Here is an 18,546-nt window from a genome sequence, read left to right as displayed (position 1 = left end):
AGTAGAGGCTAAGGGACCTGAACCTGTTCAGCCTCCACAAGAGAAGACTGAGGGGGATCTAGTGGCCTGTTAAAAACTAGTCAGGGGGGACCAGCAGGCATTGGGTGAGTCTCTGTTCCCCCAAGCACTACCAGGAGTGACTAGAAATAATGGTCACAAGCTGGCAGAGGGTAGATTCAGACTAGACATCAGGAGGCATTACTTCACTGTCAGGGCGGCTAGGATCTGGAACCAACTTCCAAGAGAAGTAGTGCTGGCCTCTACCCTGGAGGTTTTAAAGAGGATGCTAGATGTACACCTTGCTGGGGACGTTTGACCCCAGTACTCTTTCCTGCCATGGCAGAGGTGCGGACTCGATGATCTGCTCAGGTCCCTTCCGACCCTACCAACAATGAAACTATGAAATGTCTGTCCCAGACCTCTTCCTGGTTTAAGTTAAACCAGAGTCTTCTCGAATCCCAGATGCTTTGCAGCCCTGGGCTGGGCTCTCTGCTCCAGAGAACAGGGATGGCCCCATACCTCTGTTACCTAGCCAGAGCTCTGGTGGAGACTGTAGGCATAACAGGGTCTGCGTGGCTTCCCTGCCCCCACCTTTGTCCCTCCCATCTCCCACAGGACAGACCCCAGCCACATGGACCATAGGCATGTGGTATGCTAGCTAATGCTGAAAAGTGTCTCTGTGTGTGTGTTTCCAGTTTTCATTGGGATAGGCAGACAGAACAGTGTCCACTTCGGGCTTTTTGGAGCTAATCAACAAGTCAGCTGGTAATGTCCTTCCATTCCTTCCTTGGAAAAAGCCATTTAAGAAGAGCTTGAACTAATGAGAGAGGCTTTTGTTTTGTTAATGGGCTGATAAGTGCTGTGTTATCAGTTCCCTGCTGGCTCCCTTGCCTGTCAGTTTTGCAGACTGTATAAAGAAGCAGGGAGAGGGAGACTGAAAAGCTCAGTATCATTAACAGATGCATCCACTGCACACACACCCCCAGTTGCAAACTGATTCTATCTAGGCAGGTTAGACTACCCTTCAAAGACTGAATCAATTCAGGCTCAGAATTTTTGAATATCTGTCCCTAGCTCTGTTGTGTTACAGATATGAACCAGTTTCCAATCACAGAAATGTATGTGTCATTTCTGTCCGTTGCCTTTTAGATTGAAAAGGACTTGGGATTAAATCTCTACACAGGTGACATAGCATGGCATTCCTCTTTAACCTGGAAAACCAGAGATACAGGCTATATCCATGGCATTATCCTCCAGAGAATCGGAGAACTTGGTCAGACGTCATAGCTGCCAAGTATAATTTAGTCTTGGATGTTGGTCTCAAAGCTAATAGAGGCTATTTATAACAGCATCCTTTTACACTGGCAAGTATGCTAATTCTCAGAGCTGAAAGCTTGTTCTGTTCGATCTATGCCTGCATTTTGACACACTGAGCTGGAAAGCAGCTTGGTCTGTGTTTGGAGGGGGGTGGAGTTTGGATTCTTATGGGTAATGGAAGGCTCGTTCCAAAGAAAAAGTAGAGTAAGGCTCACAGAAAGCAGCTGAGAAATCTAGTGTGCAGACTGCTACGTCCATTATGCTCATGTAAATGGCTGAGGAGATGACCTACAGCTTACTCAAGAGTTGACCATGTTGCTTACAGCTGAGGCAGACATGAGGCATGCTGGGCACAGCCATTAAACTTCTTTACCACATAAATTATTTATTAATGTGAATGTAAGAATTACAATAACCACCAGGATGGAACCTCTTCAAACAGAAATTCTCTGTTTATCCACAGCACATTTGTGCCAGCAGTTGGTACTTCCTTGGTAGTTTGTCATATCATGTAGACTGGGTCAGTGTATATGGCATCTTTCCTGAACCCATGGTGCCAACTGCTGCAGTAGTTTTGCCAAGGGGACCCCTGCCCATATGAACTGGACTGAAACCATCAACTCCTTTTAGATGTAGTGGGCACCATCAGCCAGTCAGCACTTCCTGAGAATTACTGTACAGTGCTCAATAGGATGCCACATTTTTCCACTCTAGAGAGAATAGGAAATACCTGTGGTTTAAGTGGGCAATGTAGACTTTTGAAAGGAAACCACAACCTTAGAGCACAGTAAACTGCAAGATGGAAATAAGACTTCATCTAAAGGCCAAGAGATGAAAGCTCAATCTCCCTTCCTTGTATTTACCTAAGGATTGTTCCCTTGTGCTTTGCTACTGGGACAGTGGGTAGACTACAGTGAGGCACTCTAATGGCTGAGTGATGGGCAACAGCATCCTCATGGTCTTATGTATAAGGCCCAGCCACAGAAATAAGACCCTGAGTATTGTTACAGAGAGAGGTAGTACATATTACAAATGGTTATAAGACAGAGTTGAGCAATTATTTGGGCTGGAGGGCCACTTGAGAAGTTTTGGTGAGCTGTTCAGGACTGGGGTGGGGAGTGAGGGTGCTGACCTGGCCTCAGCCCCCGTGTTACAGATGTTTACGCTGCCTGATGCAGTGGAGGGTAAGGGAGCGGGAGATGCCAGGTGATCCTATCTGGCCTCAGACCCATTTGCCCTGCGCCCACTGCTGGGGTGCTGGATGGGGTAGGTGGGTGGTTGGGGTCTCCATAGAAAGCAGTCTGGGATGCCTGAGGACAGGGCATACTTGGCTAAGTGAATGGGATGGGGCTGCAGCCAGGTGGGAGCTGCATCCAGGAGCAGGACAGGAGGTCGGGTCCAGGACCAGGATTGTGGAGTGGTGACTCGTAGGTCTGGAACGTGGGTTAGAGCTGCGATCTGCTCCCTGCACATCCCTGTGATGAGGGCAGTTCCATGGGCAGCAGTTGGCTCCTGCCCAAGGAACTGGTGCCCATTGCAGAGGTGTGTGAGGAGCAGATCGCAGCTCTGCCCCAGGCTGTGGCCCCACACTGTCACCACCCTGTGATCCCAGTCCTACCCGTTCATCCCACTCCTGGACATGCTCCCCTCCTGCCTGTAGTCCTATCTCACTTGCCAGCCCATGCACACACTACCCGCAGGAGTCCCAGCTGGTTTCAATGGAGATCCTGCCCTCTCTGCCCCTGGCAGCAGGTACTGGGTAGACAAGCCAGGATGCCCAGGCAGCAATACTGGGTCCAGCAGTGGTGGCAGAGACACTGGCAGTGGTAGCCACAGGGCAGCCAGGTAGCCAAGTCTGGCCATCATGCTGCCCACCCTGCTGCCGTGCCGCCCCGTGTACGCTGCTTCCTGTGTAGATGCACCATGTGTGGGAATAGGGTGGGCTGCACTCCCTGCCAGGCAGTACCTCTGCACCTGTGGGGAGGGGGGACCAGCTGCATGTGCCATGTCCTGCACTGCCCTCTGAAGACTGGATGGAATCACTTGGTGGGCCAGATCCAGGCCACACACTGTATTTTAACCATCCCGGTTATAAACAGTGATGATGTTGCCTTGCTGGACACACACAAAATTGCTTTATTCTTTTATTGACATATCTATTCATCTTTTATTTCCATTTGTAAGCATTACCTTAATATAACCTGTGACCAACCTGGATGTCTGACTCATTACTATCTACTGCACTCCATAGGCATAGCCTCCCACCCCACCCTGTGTGTGTCATGAAATGAGGGAATATTTTCCTGCTTTGGTGAGCTAAATTTGGATGTGAACTAAGTATGTGGCCCACCTTGAGGTTTGAGGCTGAGTCACCTAGCTCTTGTCATCTCGTCAGAGTCTGGGCCATGGCAGCAGTGACAATGCATTGTAGAGCAATGCTAGCTTGCTACATGCTGGTAATCCAAGGTCAAATCTATCCTTTAGTTGGTATCATCCTATTGCTGCACCTGCAAGCAGCATGATGAATGGGAGCAGGGTAGATACATCACTGCTCAATGCCTTCAGAAGACAAGAATCAGTGCCAAAAAGAAGAAATTACATATTTTTACTCTTCTTATATTTTCACAGGGTGAGGCTGGGCCACTTGGACCCAAGGGGTACCGAGGAGAGGAAGGAACTGTTGGACCTGAGGTTAGTCTGTGCATGTTAATCAGTCTGTTTTTAAGGAGGAAATGGCTGTGTGGCAAATAAGCTTCTGAGTGATGGTTGGAAAAGGCCATCCTTTAGAATTCAGTCTCTTGCCTCCCAGGAGACCGGCTATGCAATCCTGTGGATTTTGAAATAAATGCTTGATGCTGTATGAGAAAGGACACCAAAGCTGTTTTTTTCAAGACAAGCAGCCAGGCTCTTCATTGTAAGGGTGTTTGGATCTCTTTGGTCTGTTTTTTGGGTACTGATAGCAGTTAGGTACACAGTAAATGACTTCAAGGTCTTTACAAGTTTTTGGGACAGTGAAATCATTCCCAGTCTCTGAAGGAGGAGCCCTACTGGAGCATCTAGTCTCATCTGAGAAGCCAACACAGGCATACTCCTGGTAGGGCACCCTCTGGGTTCTGGTCTGCTCTAGGGTGCTTGAAACGACTTCTGCGATGGGGCTTGTGCCATTTCTCTGAGAGGAAAAGAGAAGTGCAAAAAAGGCTTGCGGTCCATTCTTTTGACTGTCCATGACTAAATAAAGTCCCATCGCCATCTGGAAAAGTTCACTGTTCCCATCTATATTCTTCAGACTACCCGTGTTGTTCTAAGGTAGGAAGTGGGGGATCAGAACACAGCAACAAAATGAATGGCAGCTGTTGGCTTCTGAAGAAATCCTTTCTATGCATTAATGTACTTTACTGTAAGCAGGACTATTTCTTCCTTGTCCTTTCAGGGCCCTAAAGGAGGTCCTGGAGCACCTGGATTGCGTGGAGAACCTGGTTTGATAGGTGAAAGGGTGAGTTGTATTTCTTAGCCAACTCAGAGATGCCAAAAGGAGTTTGTAACTGGCTGTGATGGTCAGTTGGTCTTCCTAACAGAACTGCTGGTGTCTGTGCAGGAACCCCTGCTGGAGACTCCATGTTGGGAATGTGTAAGATGGCTGCGCACTGACCATGCCTCCCAGCTGGTGTGCTTCAGCATCATTCTGTTCACTCGCCTGGAAGTCTACTGACTTATGCCAGCTGGCCCATTGACTCCAGTGAAGTGACACTGCTTTACACCAGCTGAGGTGGCCCACTGACTCCAGTGGAGTGACACTGACTTTGAACAGACGCAGTGTATCCCATCATATTCGTAAAGTGATGCTCTTTTTACATCATCTGGGATTGGGCCTGTTGACTCTGGAGCATCTGTGCTGATTTACACCAGCTGAAAGATATCAGCCTTTGACTTAGTGGAGTGACACCAATTCATGCCAGATAGGGGACCTGGTCCATTGACTCCAGTGGATCTATGGATGATATATGCAAGCAAAATATCAGGTCCATGGGAGACTCAGCTAATGGATTTAAGTCAGACAGTAGCATAACTAAGGGTGGGGGGGGCAACCAGGGAGGGGCAAGAGTTGTGACCACAGCAGCAGCTGATTGCATTGCTGCAATGGGGACTACAGCAGCTGGTGTTGTCCCAGGCATTGAATGGCTGCCCGGGCATGAAGCTGCCTAGTTATTCCTGTGAAGACAGCTCTAGAAGCTAGACACCAGTTTTGCTTTGTGGGATGTAGGGATTTGGGAGAGAAGAGTCTAAACAGAGCCATATTTAAAGTAGGAGAGAGACAGAAGAGAGACTCGGCACCCAACACAGTACACAACTTTGGGTTTGCTTTTTCTTTAAAATCACATGCATGTCCTAGAAAGGGTGCACTAGAATCAGTTACTTTACCAACCATCTGTCCACTTAATTTCCAAGCTTTGAATATTTTGTAGTAAAAGTCCATAAGCCAGCACTTAGCTTGGGGTTTTTGTCTGCGGCTGTAGTTTCCACAGAAAATGAGTCATTAGAAACGCAATCTCTGCTTCAAGAGACAGAGAGGGTTTTTCCCTCACCCCCTTCTATAGCTCAACCACAACATTCCCTCTCTCCTTTTATTTTTCTTTTCTTTTCTTTTAAACTTTTCCCATCCTGTTTCTGAGTTTTGTTTACATATAACTGCAGCCAGCATTTCTGTTAATTACTATGTAAGAATTAGAAATCTGATAGCTTGCAGTCTTTGTCTGGAGCCTTTGAAGAATTCCAGTATGCACATCTTCACATTATTCATTTAGATAATAAGGTTCTGTCCTAACCCAGATGAAGAAGTGAACCTTCTGACTCCCGTATTTTCCAATGGAAGAAACATTAATTGTATAGTAGCTGTAGTGTCACTGCCTTTAAAAACTGCATCATTCAGTGTTCTTCAGCATATCTAAGTAAGACAAGTCTTGCCTCTGAATATACATTCCAATAAACAACTCAAAGGTCTGATATATGTAGGTTTTATTTTTAATTAATTATGAAGCACAATGGCACTCTTAAAATGATTGTGTTAAAATAGCACTGGTGGGTCCAATGCTTGTTCTTTGGGTGATTCCAGATCAAAACCCTTTGGCTTGCAAGTAAGAATATATTTTTTTCTAATCCCAACACTGGGGAATCAGGCTGGAAATCTAAAAGTCAGGCTGTGTTCACTCCATCTGAGACCCCCAGCAAGAACAGAGATCAGAACTTAGCTAGCACTTCTAGGAAATGTGAACTGCAGAAGAACCTAGCGAGACCTCTTGGAATAGGATTTCCTCTGTATTGCAAATGGCAGCAAAATGATTGTAGATAGAGAAGTGAGTAGGTATGACAGGATGTGCACCAAGGAGTAGATCCTATCAAGGAGATGTCACTGTGTTGGAGTTGCTTTTCTGACCGTTATCATGCATTAGTATTCTGGAAGGGAATCTCAAGGAAATAAAGAGAATGTGTATTGATGCAAATGAGTAAAATGTTATCTTTAGATACTCTTACGGCATACAATGCCTGTATTCTATCAGCCTTTGAAGAACAAGTTCAAATTATGCTTTTCATGTCAGATCCTTTTACAAAAAACAAGTTGCTGTCAATATGAAGCTTGTAATTTGTTTCCTGCTGTATAGAAAAGCTTTGAGAGCCCCCTCTTAAATGAGGCTCTTAAGACATGTGATTCATATCCCTGATGAAAATTGTTACACAGGGGAAATTATGGTTAAATGACGGTTGGCTTGCCATTGAGAACTTTCATCTTTTCCATCCAGACGGTAAGACTCTAAATGGAGCAGACACATAGGGAACTTAGTAAGGGCCTGTGTTTCCATGATCCAAACCAGTGGAAAGTGTGATATCCCACTGAAATTGAAACGGGTACTCTGTGGAAGGCTATTGGTAGACAGCAGCTTGCTGAAAAGGTATGATACTACTGGTAATCAAGTGAATTGTTTTGGTGTTGACATCTCACTTATTTTTCTCTTTACTATTAGGGAGAAGATGGCATTCCAGGAAATGGCACAATTGGTTTTCCTGGCTTACCAGTGAGTTTCTTTTGCTATCCAGAAAATATTGGTCAATCACTTACAGTTCTGCTGTTCCTCTAGTTTAACACACTGTCTTCCTATCCTTCCCAGGGTTATCCAGGGGACAAAGGAAATCCTGGCATTAATGTAAGTATGCTTCCGGCTCTTATATCTAAGCAGCGAGCTTTGCATGTGCATTCTGGCTATGCCTGGTAGGATTTTTCACAGCTAGCCATTGGCTTGCAGAGCCTGTTGGCTTCCCATTCTGTGAAATGAGCCTCCCAAAGTGGTCTGACCTGCCTGCCTTGCTCATTTGAAATCCCATTTTTCTAAAAGTTTGAAATATCTCCTTTCACCTCTGTGCTTATGCTATGTCAGGACATGTATGTGTGTGCATTATATAGGATTCTTTTTCTGGTGTAACTTGTCATAATGTTAGTAGACATCAGACTAGATCTGGGGTATGCATTTCTCAGATGCACTTTTCTGGCCTGCACTGGTAGTGAGAAGTCCTGTTTGGTGCCAGTTGGAGAGGTAGCCATGAAAAAGGAAGACTGATGCCTAGATGAGCAGTAATATTGCCCCATTAGTTTTGCAGCAGCTAATCGGAGTGCTTTGTACTGATTAGCATTACCTCTGCATTGACTGTATAATATAGAAACTACCCATCTCAACAAGATATTGTTTTTGTAACTGGGCATTATGAGACTAAAACAAATCTCTGACTCCCCAAGGAGTATCTGTTCTCCCACAATAGGCTAAGGAGTGGACATGTTACTCAAACATCTGAATTTTTATTGAAAAGTGTTATTGTCAATTTTCAGGGCACAAAGGGATATCCAGGTCCTAGAGGTGATGAGGGAGACGCTGGAGAACCTGGGACTGATGTGAGTAAAGAGTGAGATCAATATCACATCCCATGTTAAGCTGAATCATTTCCTGAAAAGAACATGGTCCAGAAGTTTTGCTCCTATTCTATAACTTCCACCCATGCCCCTGACATGCTCTAAAAATATGTAGCATCATTTTGTTCAGACATTATATGCTGCCAAATAGTTTGGGGGTTGGGGTGGGTTCTGTATCTAGATCTGTTTTTTTCTGTAAGAAAAAAAAATCATAACTGACAGACTGGAAACCTGGTGCCAATATTGTCCTTCAGATAGCGTCATCCTGAAGCCAAGGACCCTAAAAGTGTGCCAGAAACAGATGTCACTGGTGATGTACCTGAATGTAGGTTTGAATAGACAGGAAGCTTGGCAAGCTAACAGCTGAGTATACTGTATCACAGGAGAAGCAGATAGTTGACAAAGTGTGAAACTAGCTGTCTCAACATAGCAATGGCTAAGAACATCAGTCACGTGGTCTAAGTCTTAAAAAAAAGAATGAAGACGGAACATGTTCAAGTACTTGTAAGTGAAGAACCATGGAGCAGTACCAGTACCTCCTAATAGGGTTGTGGCCATTGCCGAGCTTCTCATGTGGAGGAACCATATGGAAGAGAGCAAGAATATTCTTTCTCATTTTCATTTCAAGAGCATAAGGAAGTAAAGAAGCCTGAGCAATTTATCCCCCCTTCCCCAGCACTAGCACACATGGCTGGCTTAAACTCTGAAGAGGCATTTGTCTTTGTAAGCGAAGAATAAAAAATTCCTTGTTTAAGTATCCTTACCAGATAGGTAGGGCAGCCACTGCTAGCTATGTTCTGCTACATTCTCTTAAGGCATTACATTGGGATGTTACATTTAGAACTTCCTGTTATATGTATCCTTGCCAGAGAGAGGTAAAGGCCTTCCTGGAACGTATGCTAGAAGGGATCATTTCAAGCTGAGCAGTGTAGTTTGCAGTGCCATAACTGCTCTCAGAATTGTTTTTAAACCTGTGACACATCATGTACTCTACCAATAGCTTAAGGGAATACAGTTTATATATGTTGCCTGTGAAGTAAGTATTTTTTTGAAAGGGCCCTTCTGGCAAGATGCTGAAACCGTACTATCTCACCCAGGAGGAACTTTATGACTGGTAATACTAGTTGTGGAAGTGTTCCTCTTGTATCAGCAGCCACGATGGCAGGAGTGTTCACTTTATGTTCCCAATAATAGAAGAGTATAGTGCAAAAATGTGGATTGGTATAGCCAGGTATCTGTTTGATCAACTTTGGACCTGTTTGAGCAATATTCTTTGGCAAACTTCACTGGCAGAGCTAGATCAAACTACTTTTTTCAGTGGTTGTGTTGGAAAAACCTAAAGACCCACCCAGCTACCATTAAACATGCTAGTAATTGCCTTGAATTCATTGGGGATAGGAACTTGTAGAGCTCCTAGATACAGGCACTGGCTCCTAATCTATTTGTTCTTTGCTTTGTCTTTTCCACATATTATAAAAGCATACTAATAACTGAGAAGGGCCCAAACTTTGTCATACATATGCTATCAATCTATTGCCATAAGTGCTTGTCAGTGAGATTAAAGGATGCACCCTTTAGATAATAAGTTGGCCTTTTAGATGGAGGGGATGTATTGACAAAACTTTGGCCATTTAATGAGTGACCCAAGTCACTCCTTCTCCAAAAATCCAGTGGAAATGTTTCTATAATTCAGCAGAATTGACATGGCTGTTTCAATCCACTCATGCAATAATGGCTTGTTCTTCTCTTGTAGAACTTAGTGCCTGGTGACAGAGGTCCCAAAGGAGCAAAAGGTCACAGAGGTCCTGAAGGACCCCCAGTAAGTATCAACATTTTGTGGAAGAGTTTGCACTGGAAAGCACTTCTTATTGAAATGGACGGAGCTTCTAGGAGTTCTGACTACTGAGAATTTTCTGATTAGATTCTTTACACGCGCTGACTGTAGCATGCAAGCCTGGTTGAAAGAGGTTGTTGTCATGGGCATCAACTGCTAAAGCTTTGCCCAGTTATGCAGCTCTATGAAATCCAAAGTAGACACTCTAGGCATGTCCGTAGTATGCCAGATGGCACAAGAGAGCACCACTGCAAAACATGCCACACCCATTTGCTCCTACTCAACACATGGCATATGCCAAAAAAGTTGACATGTAACTGCTTTCCGGTACCCCCACAGGGGATGCCAGCACACCTCTAACAGTGACCACATGACATTTTTTGGCATACGATGGGTATGGAACAGAAGTGAGTGGGCAGTAACGTTCTCTAGTACCATGCGATGTAGTGTAGACATGCTGAACTGGAGCCAAGAAAAACTCAGAATTTCCCATCCTATGGACAGTTCTGCTATTTTGACATCTGCTTCCATCACAAATCAAGAGAAAAAGCTGACACAGCAGGTTTTATATTTTGTTTGACACAATATTCTGTTTTATTTGAAAAGGTAGAAAATTTTTATTTCAAAATTTTTTATCAAAACAAAGCTTGCCAGCCCTCTCAGGACCATAAGTTTCATGTCACGTCAGTTCACCAAGAGACAGTACTCCAACTTTAGCACATGGCCATTTGGGGACCAGATGTTCTTATTCTTCTCCTTGGGCATCTCAGTAAAACTACAGAGCCTTCTTGCTGCTCTCTTGGTTCACCAAAATAGTTAACGCTTGTTAGTTTTCTTGTGGTAATAGCATACATTTTGTCAGTGAAGATGTCCTGCTCAGTGGCCTATCTTTGGGGCTATTTAAGGAGTGGAAGTGACAGACTCTGAAGAAAGGCCAGGAGTCCTATCTAGCCAGAAGCCAGCTGCAATAGCAGGAAAGCAGCATGTGAGAGAGGAAGAACACTCTTGGATCAGCCAATAGTGAAGAAGATATTTGCCTTCTTATCCAGTGTAACTCTACTGGTCTTAATCACACTTTCCTGGCATCCTCTCAGATTAAACTTTTGTCAATTGAACTAGTACCCAGAAGTTGTGGCTTCCCTGGCAAATAGCTTGAATGGTGCCTCCCCCACCCTGCCCAGGTGGAGTGTATTATGAGACTGCTTCCTATAATGTACCTTATGGCTGTACCCAGCCCTTTCCCACACACAGCTCCATGATGTGCACAGAAGACAGATGTACCTGTTTGAAGTAGAGCATCATGAGCTGAAACCCTAGCCTAGAGGGAAAACTACTTTTCCAGACTCTGCTTTCTGTTACTTAACAGATAGTCCAAAGATAACTGCAAATGGCACCGGTTCCTCTCTTAATCTTCCTTTTACTGTTTTCCTTTGACAGGGACCTCCTGGACCCGGGGGGCCTCCAGGCCCAGATGTGAGTGAAAGAGATTTTGTATACTTTCTTTTTAATTTCCCCCATCTGTTTTCAACTGCCCTTGGCTAAAGCACTTCAGAAAATGTATTCCTCTAGGAAGCTGTCAGATAGCAGCAAACAAAAAGAAGTTCCCAGGAGGGTTTACATAAACTCTAGACACCTTCAGGAGGCAAAGCCTAGTGATGTCTTCTGGATCACTGTCCCAATCCAAGTTCCCTGACAAAATGAAGGAAACAAATCCACTTTGAACTGGTGGAACTGGAAACCATTTGTTCAGATAGGATTATGGGCTTGTGTTTCATCTCCTGATAAAGGCAGAGCAAATTCAAAATTTTGCATTTACCGTGAATGTCATGGAATCTGCCCGCACTGATTTTTCGGAGATTATTGATGACTTCATACACTGATAAGCTTGCAGTGTGTGCTGTGATCAAGGCACAATTTCCAGTCTAGTAATTACTGGATACGAGAACAAATGACCACCCATGCCTAGTGCTCCTGCATGCAAAGCAGGATGGAAGCTGCCATGGATGGCCGTAGCAACAGGTTTTATCAGTTTTCAGCAAAGTACTGGCTCTCACCTGCTGTGGGCTCAGTACTATTCTTTGTGACATTTGTATTCAAATCTAATCCCCATTTCCAGCTTTCCTAGGGTTGAACTTTGAGAAAACAATGCCCAGCTCTGGAGACACCGATGCTTACTGGATAGCAATCCCCCTCTTGTTAGTCCTAGGGAATGAGGCAGTCTTTTCTTGGCCATTCAGCTTTTTTTTCTTTGTTTTTAGGAATGTGAAATTTTAGACATCATAATGAAAATGTGCTGTGAGTATGCGTTCCTTTGCTTTATGCCAGTCAAACAGAGGCAGTTTGTTAAACTAGTTAGCACATACAGCCTAGCCACCCAAAAGACTGAGCTAGAAATATCCTTTGGGTTATGCAATAAAAGCCCTTTTGAAAACTGGTGGCACTACAGAAAGAGCCTGGCTTTGCTAGGTCTGGAAAAGGAAATGAGAGAATTTTTTTTTTAATATTTTGGTATTAAATTGTTCACAGACAAAGTCCTGCCATTCTTCTACAATACGACTCCTAGGGCATGTCCAGATGTACATGGACATTTGGTTCCCTGTGGATAAGTAGTGGGGATAAGATACCTTGCACCACCACTTCTTGTCCCCGGGGAACACCTGTGTCACATGCACTTTGGCACTTGGTAAGTTGCCCGGGGTGGCATAGGGACAGCTGGGGCCAGCACTGTGCTGGCCCCAGCAGCCTTACCTGCAGTCCTGGGGGCCTCCTGGACCTGCAACCATGGTGATCCTGCCGGGCACAGCCTGGCTACCAGCTGCAATGCGGCTCTGAGTGTCCCAGCTCTGCTTTTTAGCAGCACATGCTGCCCAAGCGTGCACTGCTTCAGGGTTTTTTTCTGAACTTTTTTTGGGGGAAAAAAAGCAGATCAGAGCATGCTCAGGTTGCATGCCCTTACAGTGCAGAGAACTCTGAACTGTGTGGTATGTGGCACTGGAAATGTGTTTGTAACACCACATACCACGTGACCGTACTCATCTGGACGCACCCCTAGAGCAGAAGCTGGCTGCTTTGCTTGGCTCTGTGTAGGTGGAGCAAACTCTCTGGCTTGGGAAAAGTTGTTCAGTGCTCTAAGCCTGAGTGCGAGAAGAGTCCTATTGCATTGTGACAGTCATGATGCCCTTAGGCTCATGCCAGCATGCTGCAGAGAACAGCTCTGTGCTAGCGTCAGATCAACTATATTGAAATAGCACTTGAGGCTGTAAGGCATCCTAATTTTCGTGCACTTCCTTCTCTTGGGGTGGAAGGAAATATTACTTGCTAGTGGTAAATCATTTCCTCATTAAATGAGTCATCTAAAGTAACTGGAAGTCCCTGCTGTAGCCTATTTTCAACCCACAATGAAATGTAGAACTGCTAGTCACTGCCAGTGGTTCAGAGGCATAGAACTAGGTGTGGTTCCCATCCAGTACGCCATCTGATTGAGGCATTGCAGCTCAGCTTTGCAGATCTAAAACTGCAGCTGGCAAAGCAGCTGTAAGCCAAGCTCTGGACCCCAGCTTTCAGAAGTTAATTTTAATATCACACATGCAAAGGCTGGGGAATGAACATGCTTAATTGCTGCAGTTGCACGCACAAATCATGAATTTAATTTGCACCTCCCAGTTAGACGTACATAAATTCCAGAATTGCATATGCATACCGGATTTGTTAACTCATGGTAATTGTACAGTCAATTACATGCACAGCTGGTCATGCAGTTTTTAATTGTACAATTTTTCAGCTGACTTTTGAAAATCAAGCCCTAAATATATTTCACTGCAAAAAGGATTTTAACATCTGGAACAAGTTGTCCAGAGAGGTGGTGGAATCTTAGTCCTTGGAGGTTTTTAAGACCCAGGTAGACAAAGCCTTGGATGATGACATAGTTGGGGACAGTCCTCCTTTGAACAAAAGGATTAGATGACCTCCTAAGGTCTCTTCCAACCCTAATTTTCTATGATCTCTATGTTAACAACCAGTGTAATTTTGTATACTTGTGATTGAGGAAAGGTAATGCTGCTTTCCATGCATATGGTGCTAAAAAATCGTGGTCAGCAGACATTAATGAATTGCCAGGGGATTCACAGTATTTGGGGAGCTGAAACTGGTCTTTGCCATGTAATTTACTTAACCTTTCTGGGTTTATCCTATATTTATATTTAAAAAGTAATAAATCAACATGTCTAAGAATAGAATGTGGCTACATATATTGTTAAAACCTCCTACTATCTCATGCACATTAAACTGCAGAATGTGATAAAGAGATCATATTTAGAAAAGGTTTCAGTGCGTTCTGACAATATATTATTGTTTTGTTAGAACTAGCATTTCCCAACTTGTGTTCAGCCCAAAAAGGTACACCATCTCTTCCAAAATGTCTTTCCTTTAGAAAATGATTGTCCACTGAGCTGCAGACACATGTTTGGATACTCCCTGAGAGATATTTTGCTGTGCTACTATGTCATGTAATATATGCTCCATACATACATGACAGAGTCTCTCAACCTATACGTTATAACTCATTTTGTCTGGCTCCTTCATGAGACTGCACTGAGGATAGATACTGAACATCCAGGGTCTGAACCTTGGAGCCCTTTTTAAATATATTAAATGTGAGATATTTCTCCTTGAAGGAGAAATGCTTCAACTGTGCAAATCCCTCATGCTGTGATACTGTACTACAGACAGTCTGAATTATTGTGGGAGAAAACATGCAGTATGCTATGTTTAAACATCCTCTCTCTTTCTTTCCTTTCTCCTCCAGCTTGCTGTGGTAAGTGTCATTTTACAAATGTATTAAGAAGGTTTTGCTAGTTCTTTTTCTTGTTTTCAACCCACCTTCCTTCCTCTACCCACAATCACTAGCTAGGCAATGAAATCTTGTAGTATGGAATGAGCTGTGAGAACACAGAAAAAAAAGAACCAAGGATGAACTGAATTGGGAAAAGCCTGGGTGGGATGAGGACAGTATTTGGAAGGCTGCAAGGCCTTGCACATATATTTGCTGGCTGGAGGAAAATAAGCATCCAACTGACCCATGCCAACAATGCTTTAGGAAATCATTCCCCACCCTTTCTGTACTTGCAAGTGAATCAAGTACTGTACATGTTTTAAATCCAGAGTTACCTCCAACTCCCAAACCTTGCAGGGAGGGGAGAGTTGCAATTTAACTTCCCATAAAGTCTTGATGGACTGGGTAAGAATCCAAAGGCATTGGGGTACTGCCCAGGGAAAACTGAGCTGCTTCATCAAATCCAGATGGCACAACCATTTTCTAGCTGAGTTGGCTTATTAACTTACGCTTGCAGCATACCAACCTTACTTTTGTCTCTTTTGGAAAGAAATGAGGAGCCTTTAGATGAGATTCTTTTTAAACCTGATTAGAGGACTTTTGTAGACCCTTGTCCTTTTTTAAAATGCTATGTCCATTTTACATAATGTGTAAAGCACAGAAGGGTCAGAACAGGCTTTTGAGTAATCAATAGGAAAAACACGTAAATAAGTCTCCAAATATATGTTCAGTGATTTCAGTGCTTTCTTTTGTGTTGCATCTTCTGTAGCAGCAAGGCAAACATATCCTTCTGGATGCAGCAGAGTCCTCTGCTTGCTTGTGTAATCTATACTGAAAAGTATTATGCTATATTAAAATGGCTAAGGCATATAAAACTAACCCCTCTCACCTTGTTCCTTGCTGTAGAGTGCACATGCGGCCCTATCGATCTTCTTTTCGTATTGGACAGTTCAGAGAGTATCGGCCTGCAAAACTTCCAGATTGCCAAGGATTTCATCATTAAAGTCATTGACAGGCTGAGTAAAGATGAACGTGTAAAGGTGAGCTTTTTGCATGCCACCAATGTGTACTGTGTCCAGAATGGGGAAGTCCTTGGCTGTACAGGTAGGGCTGGCCAGGTGACAATCATTCAACTTTTTAGAAAATGTTGGGGGTCATGACCATTGTTTTCATTCTCTGCTGGTTCAGAGACAAGGCCTTTGAAATAATGGGGGAAAGGGGGAGAGAAGAGGCAGAGAGAGAGAGAGATCCATGCCAGAGGGATTCCAATATTAGACTGTATACAGACCCCACCTAGGATGTGAGAGACCCAAGTATGAGCTCTCATTCTGCCTGGTTTGAAACATAGGCTGGAACCGAGTCCTAGATGATCATGCGAACCACTAGGCAATAGAATCATTCTGCACTTCTCTCATTTTTTGGAGCTATTCAACTATGTGCCAGTAATTAAATATTCAGGCTTGCAACTAAATATAACCAGAGACAGATGATCGCTCTATTGCTTATGGATTAGGGGACTTGTCTGGAAAATGCAGGTTCATATCTCTGCTCTAAGTCAGGGGACCCCAGTACAAGGCCTGTGTCTAGCATAATAGGTGAATGCCCAAGCCACTGAGATGTTAGCTATTCTGGAAATGCCATTATAGGCCTAAGAATATATTATAAGAACTGGTATGTTTCCCAGAAGCACTTAATCTTTGACAGAAAATAAGTTTCTCTGAAAATGTCTTAGCTGCTGCAGCGCCCCTGGCAATGTAATCCAAATCCTATCCAAAGTTGCTCTAAGGTATGACAAGGGCAGACTAAAATTAGGGGAAGCACAGAGGTAGTTTAAAGATACTTTTCCCTCCCTTCATCTCTTACTTGCACTGAGCCCCACTTGGCCAAGATGGAGAAGGATTGGAAGGGATTACCCCTGAATACTTACAGAAGTATAGACCTGGAACTACAGAAACAAGCCCTCTGTTCTCCCAGAAGGGTATAAGCCTGCTTGTGAGGCCCTTCCTCCATACATGCTCATTCAGTGACAAACTCTAGGACTTTGTAAGCAGATCTAGGCATCACAGGCACAAAATGAGTTACAGGATGGATTTTTTCTGGATTTCTCAGGGTCCCATGCCAGCCCCAGGGGATATGTTGCCTTCTTACTAACATTTGGCTCAAGAACTTCCATTTTGTTTCCAACCATTGTTCAACAGTTTGAGGCTGGGGAGTCACAGGTGGGCGTTGTGCAGTACAGCCATGACAACACCCAGGAGCTGGTGAAAATGGGTGATGACAACATTGGCAACATCGGAGCCTTGAAGCAGTAAGTCTATAGACTGAGTAGCTGCATGTCCATCAGAGGTCAGCTATGTGCCCTATTTGAGTGGTTATGTATCGGCATATAATGCTGCTTGTGCCTCTGGATTGATGAGTCCTGACAATGTAGAGACTGCTGAGCACTCTAAAAGTGCATATTGATTAGGGCTGTGCGAAATTTCACTGGACGTTTTGTTTTGATACTGCTTCCACACATTTCGAGGTTGAAACCACAAAATCAAAACAAAACAAAGGTCGTCGAAATAGCCTCGAAACAAAACAAGGCTAGTCAAAACATTTTGAAAGTCGAAACGTTTTGACCATAGCCCTGGAGATGGGAAGTCAGTCCAGCTGGGCTGCCTCCCCATCCCCAGCAAAACGTCAAAACAGCGTCGAAACAGCCTTTCTGTTTCGATGGAACAGAAAGGAACAGCTGTCTCGAGTCAAAATGAAATTCGAAATGGAACGCTGTTCCCTCGAACGATCAAAACTGAAGACAAAACGGAACAGCACCGTTTTGCATGGCCTTTATATCAATGACTTACAAATTGCATCTTATTGTTTGCACATTGCAGCCATTGCCCAAGATTGGTACATAAGGGAGGCACAGTCCCCACAGAAGATTCCAGAGATTAACATGTAATCTTACAGGCCAGTGGGGCATGATTCAGGTTGACCCCTGCGTCACCTTATGAAAAGAAGCATCGTGGGTTCCCATACTCATCAGCTCATATCTTTGCTAGGCCTCGTGTGGTAAAACAAGTGTCTTTATCTTGATTTGGGAAGCAATCTGGCATTGTTTCCTTTCATTTTCACTCTCATGGAGGCCTAGTCATGTTCCAGTTATGAAGGGCCACATCACACAGGACACTTAGAAGGTTGGAGACTCTGGTGTAAACCCTGGGTTGGAACCAAAAACTTGCCGATTGCCAGTTCCAGCCTCTGCGCTGCACCAGAGGTTTGAACCAGCTCTTGTGCATGCTGGGGGTGGGACTGAAAATCAGCGGATTGTCGGTCTCAGTCCCAGCACCACACCAAAACCAATTCAAGATGCTGGTGAGGTGTGAGGGATGGGACTAACAATCAGCCATGTAGTCTGGGCATCAGAGGGGATCTTACCATGTCTTCTTCCTTTGAAACATCCTTGATTGCCAGTCGCAGTGCAATCGCTCATATGATACCGGTTTGGTGGCTTTCACCAAACTAGCTGAAATCATGGAAAGTTTCATAGTTTCTAGGGTCGGAAGGGACCTGAGCAGATCATCTAGTCCGACCCCCTGCCATGGCAGGAAAGAGTACTGGGGTCAA

General features: G+C 44.3%; 1 protein-coding gene across 1 annotated transcript in view; it reads left to right on the top strand.

Annotated features, from left to right (window-relative positions):
• COL6A1 (collagen type VI alpha 1 chain) overlaps positions 1-18,546 on the top strand; it is a 78,061-nt gene that overhangs the window by 52,834 nt on the left and 6,681 nt on the right. The window contains exons 21-31 of the mRNA XM_019553918.1: positions 3,946-4,008; positions 4,748-4,810; positions 7,335-7,385; positions 7,479-7,514; positions 8,192-8,254; positions 10,026-10,091; positions 11,544-11,579; positions 12,365-12,401; positions 14,911-14,919; positions 15,844-15,977; positions 17,136-17,245. Coding sequence (XP_019409463.1) covers positions 3,946-4,008; positions 4,748-4,810; positions 7,335-7,385; positions 7,479-7,514; positions 8,192-8,254; positions 10,026-10,091; positions 11,544-11,579; positions 12,365-12,401; positions 14,911-14,919; positions 15,844-15,977; positions 17,136-17,245 — 668 coding nt within the window. The remainder of the gene's footprint in view (positions 1-3,945; positions 4,009-4,747; positions 4,811-7,334; positions 7,386-7,478; positions 7,515-8,191; positions 8,255-10,025; positions 10,092-11,543; positions 11,580-12,364; positions 12,402-14,910; positions 14,920-15,843; positions 15,978-17,135; positions 17,246-18,546) is intronic.

Source organism: Crocodylus porosus, unplaced genomic scaffold (genome assembly GCF_001723895.1).
Source record: "Crocodylus porosus isolate Cpor-Errol unplaced genomic scaffold, CroPor_comp1, whole genome shotgun sequence".
Lineage (NCBI taxonomy): Eukaryota > Metazoa > Chordata > Crocodylia > Crocodylidae > Crocodylus > Crocodylus porosus.
Note: the sequence above shows the minus strand (reverse complement) of the source record. Positions and strands in the feature narration are given on the sequence as shown.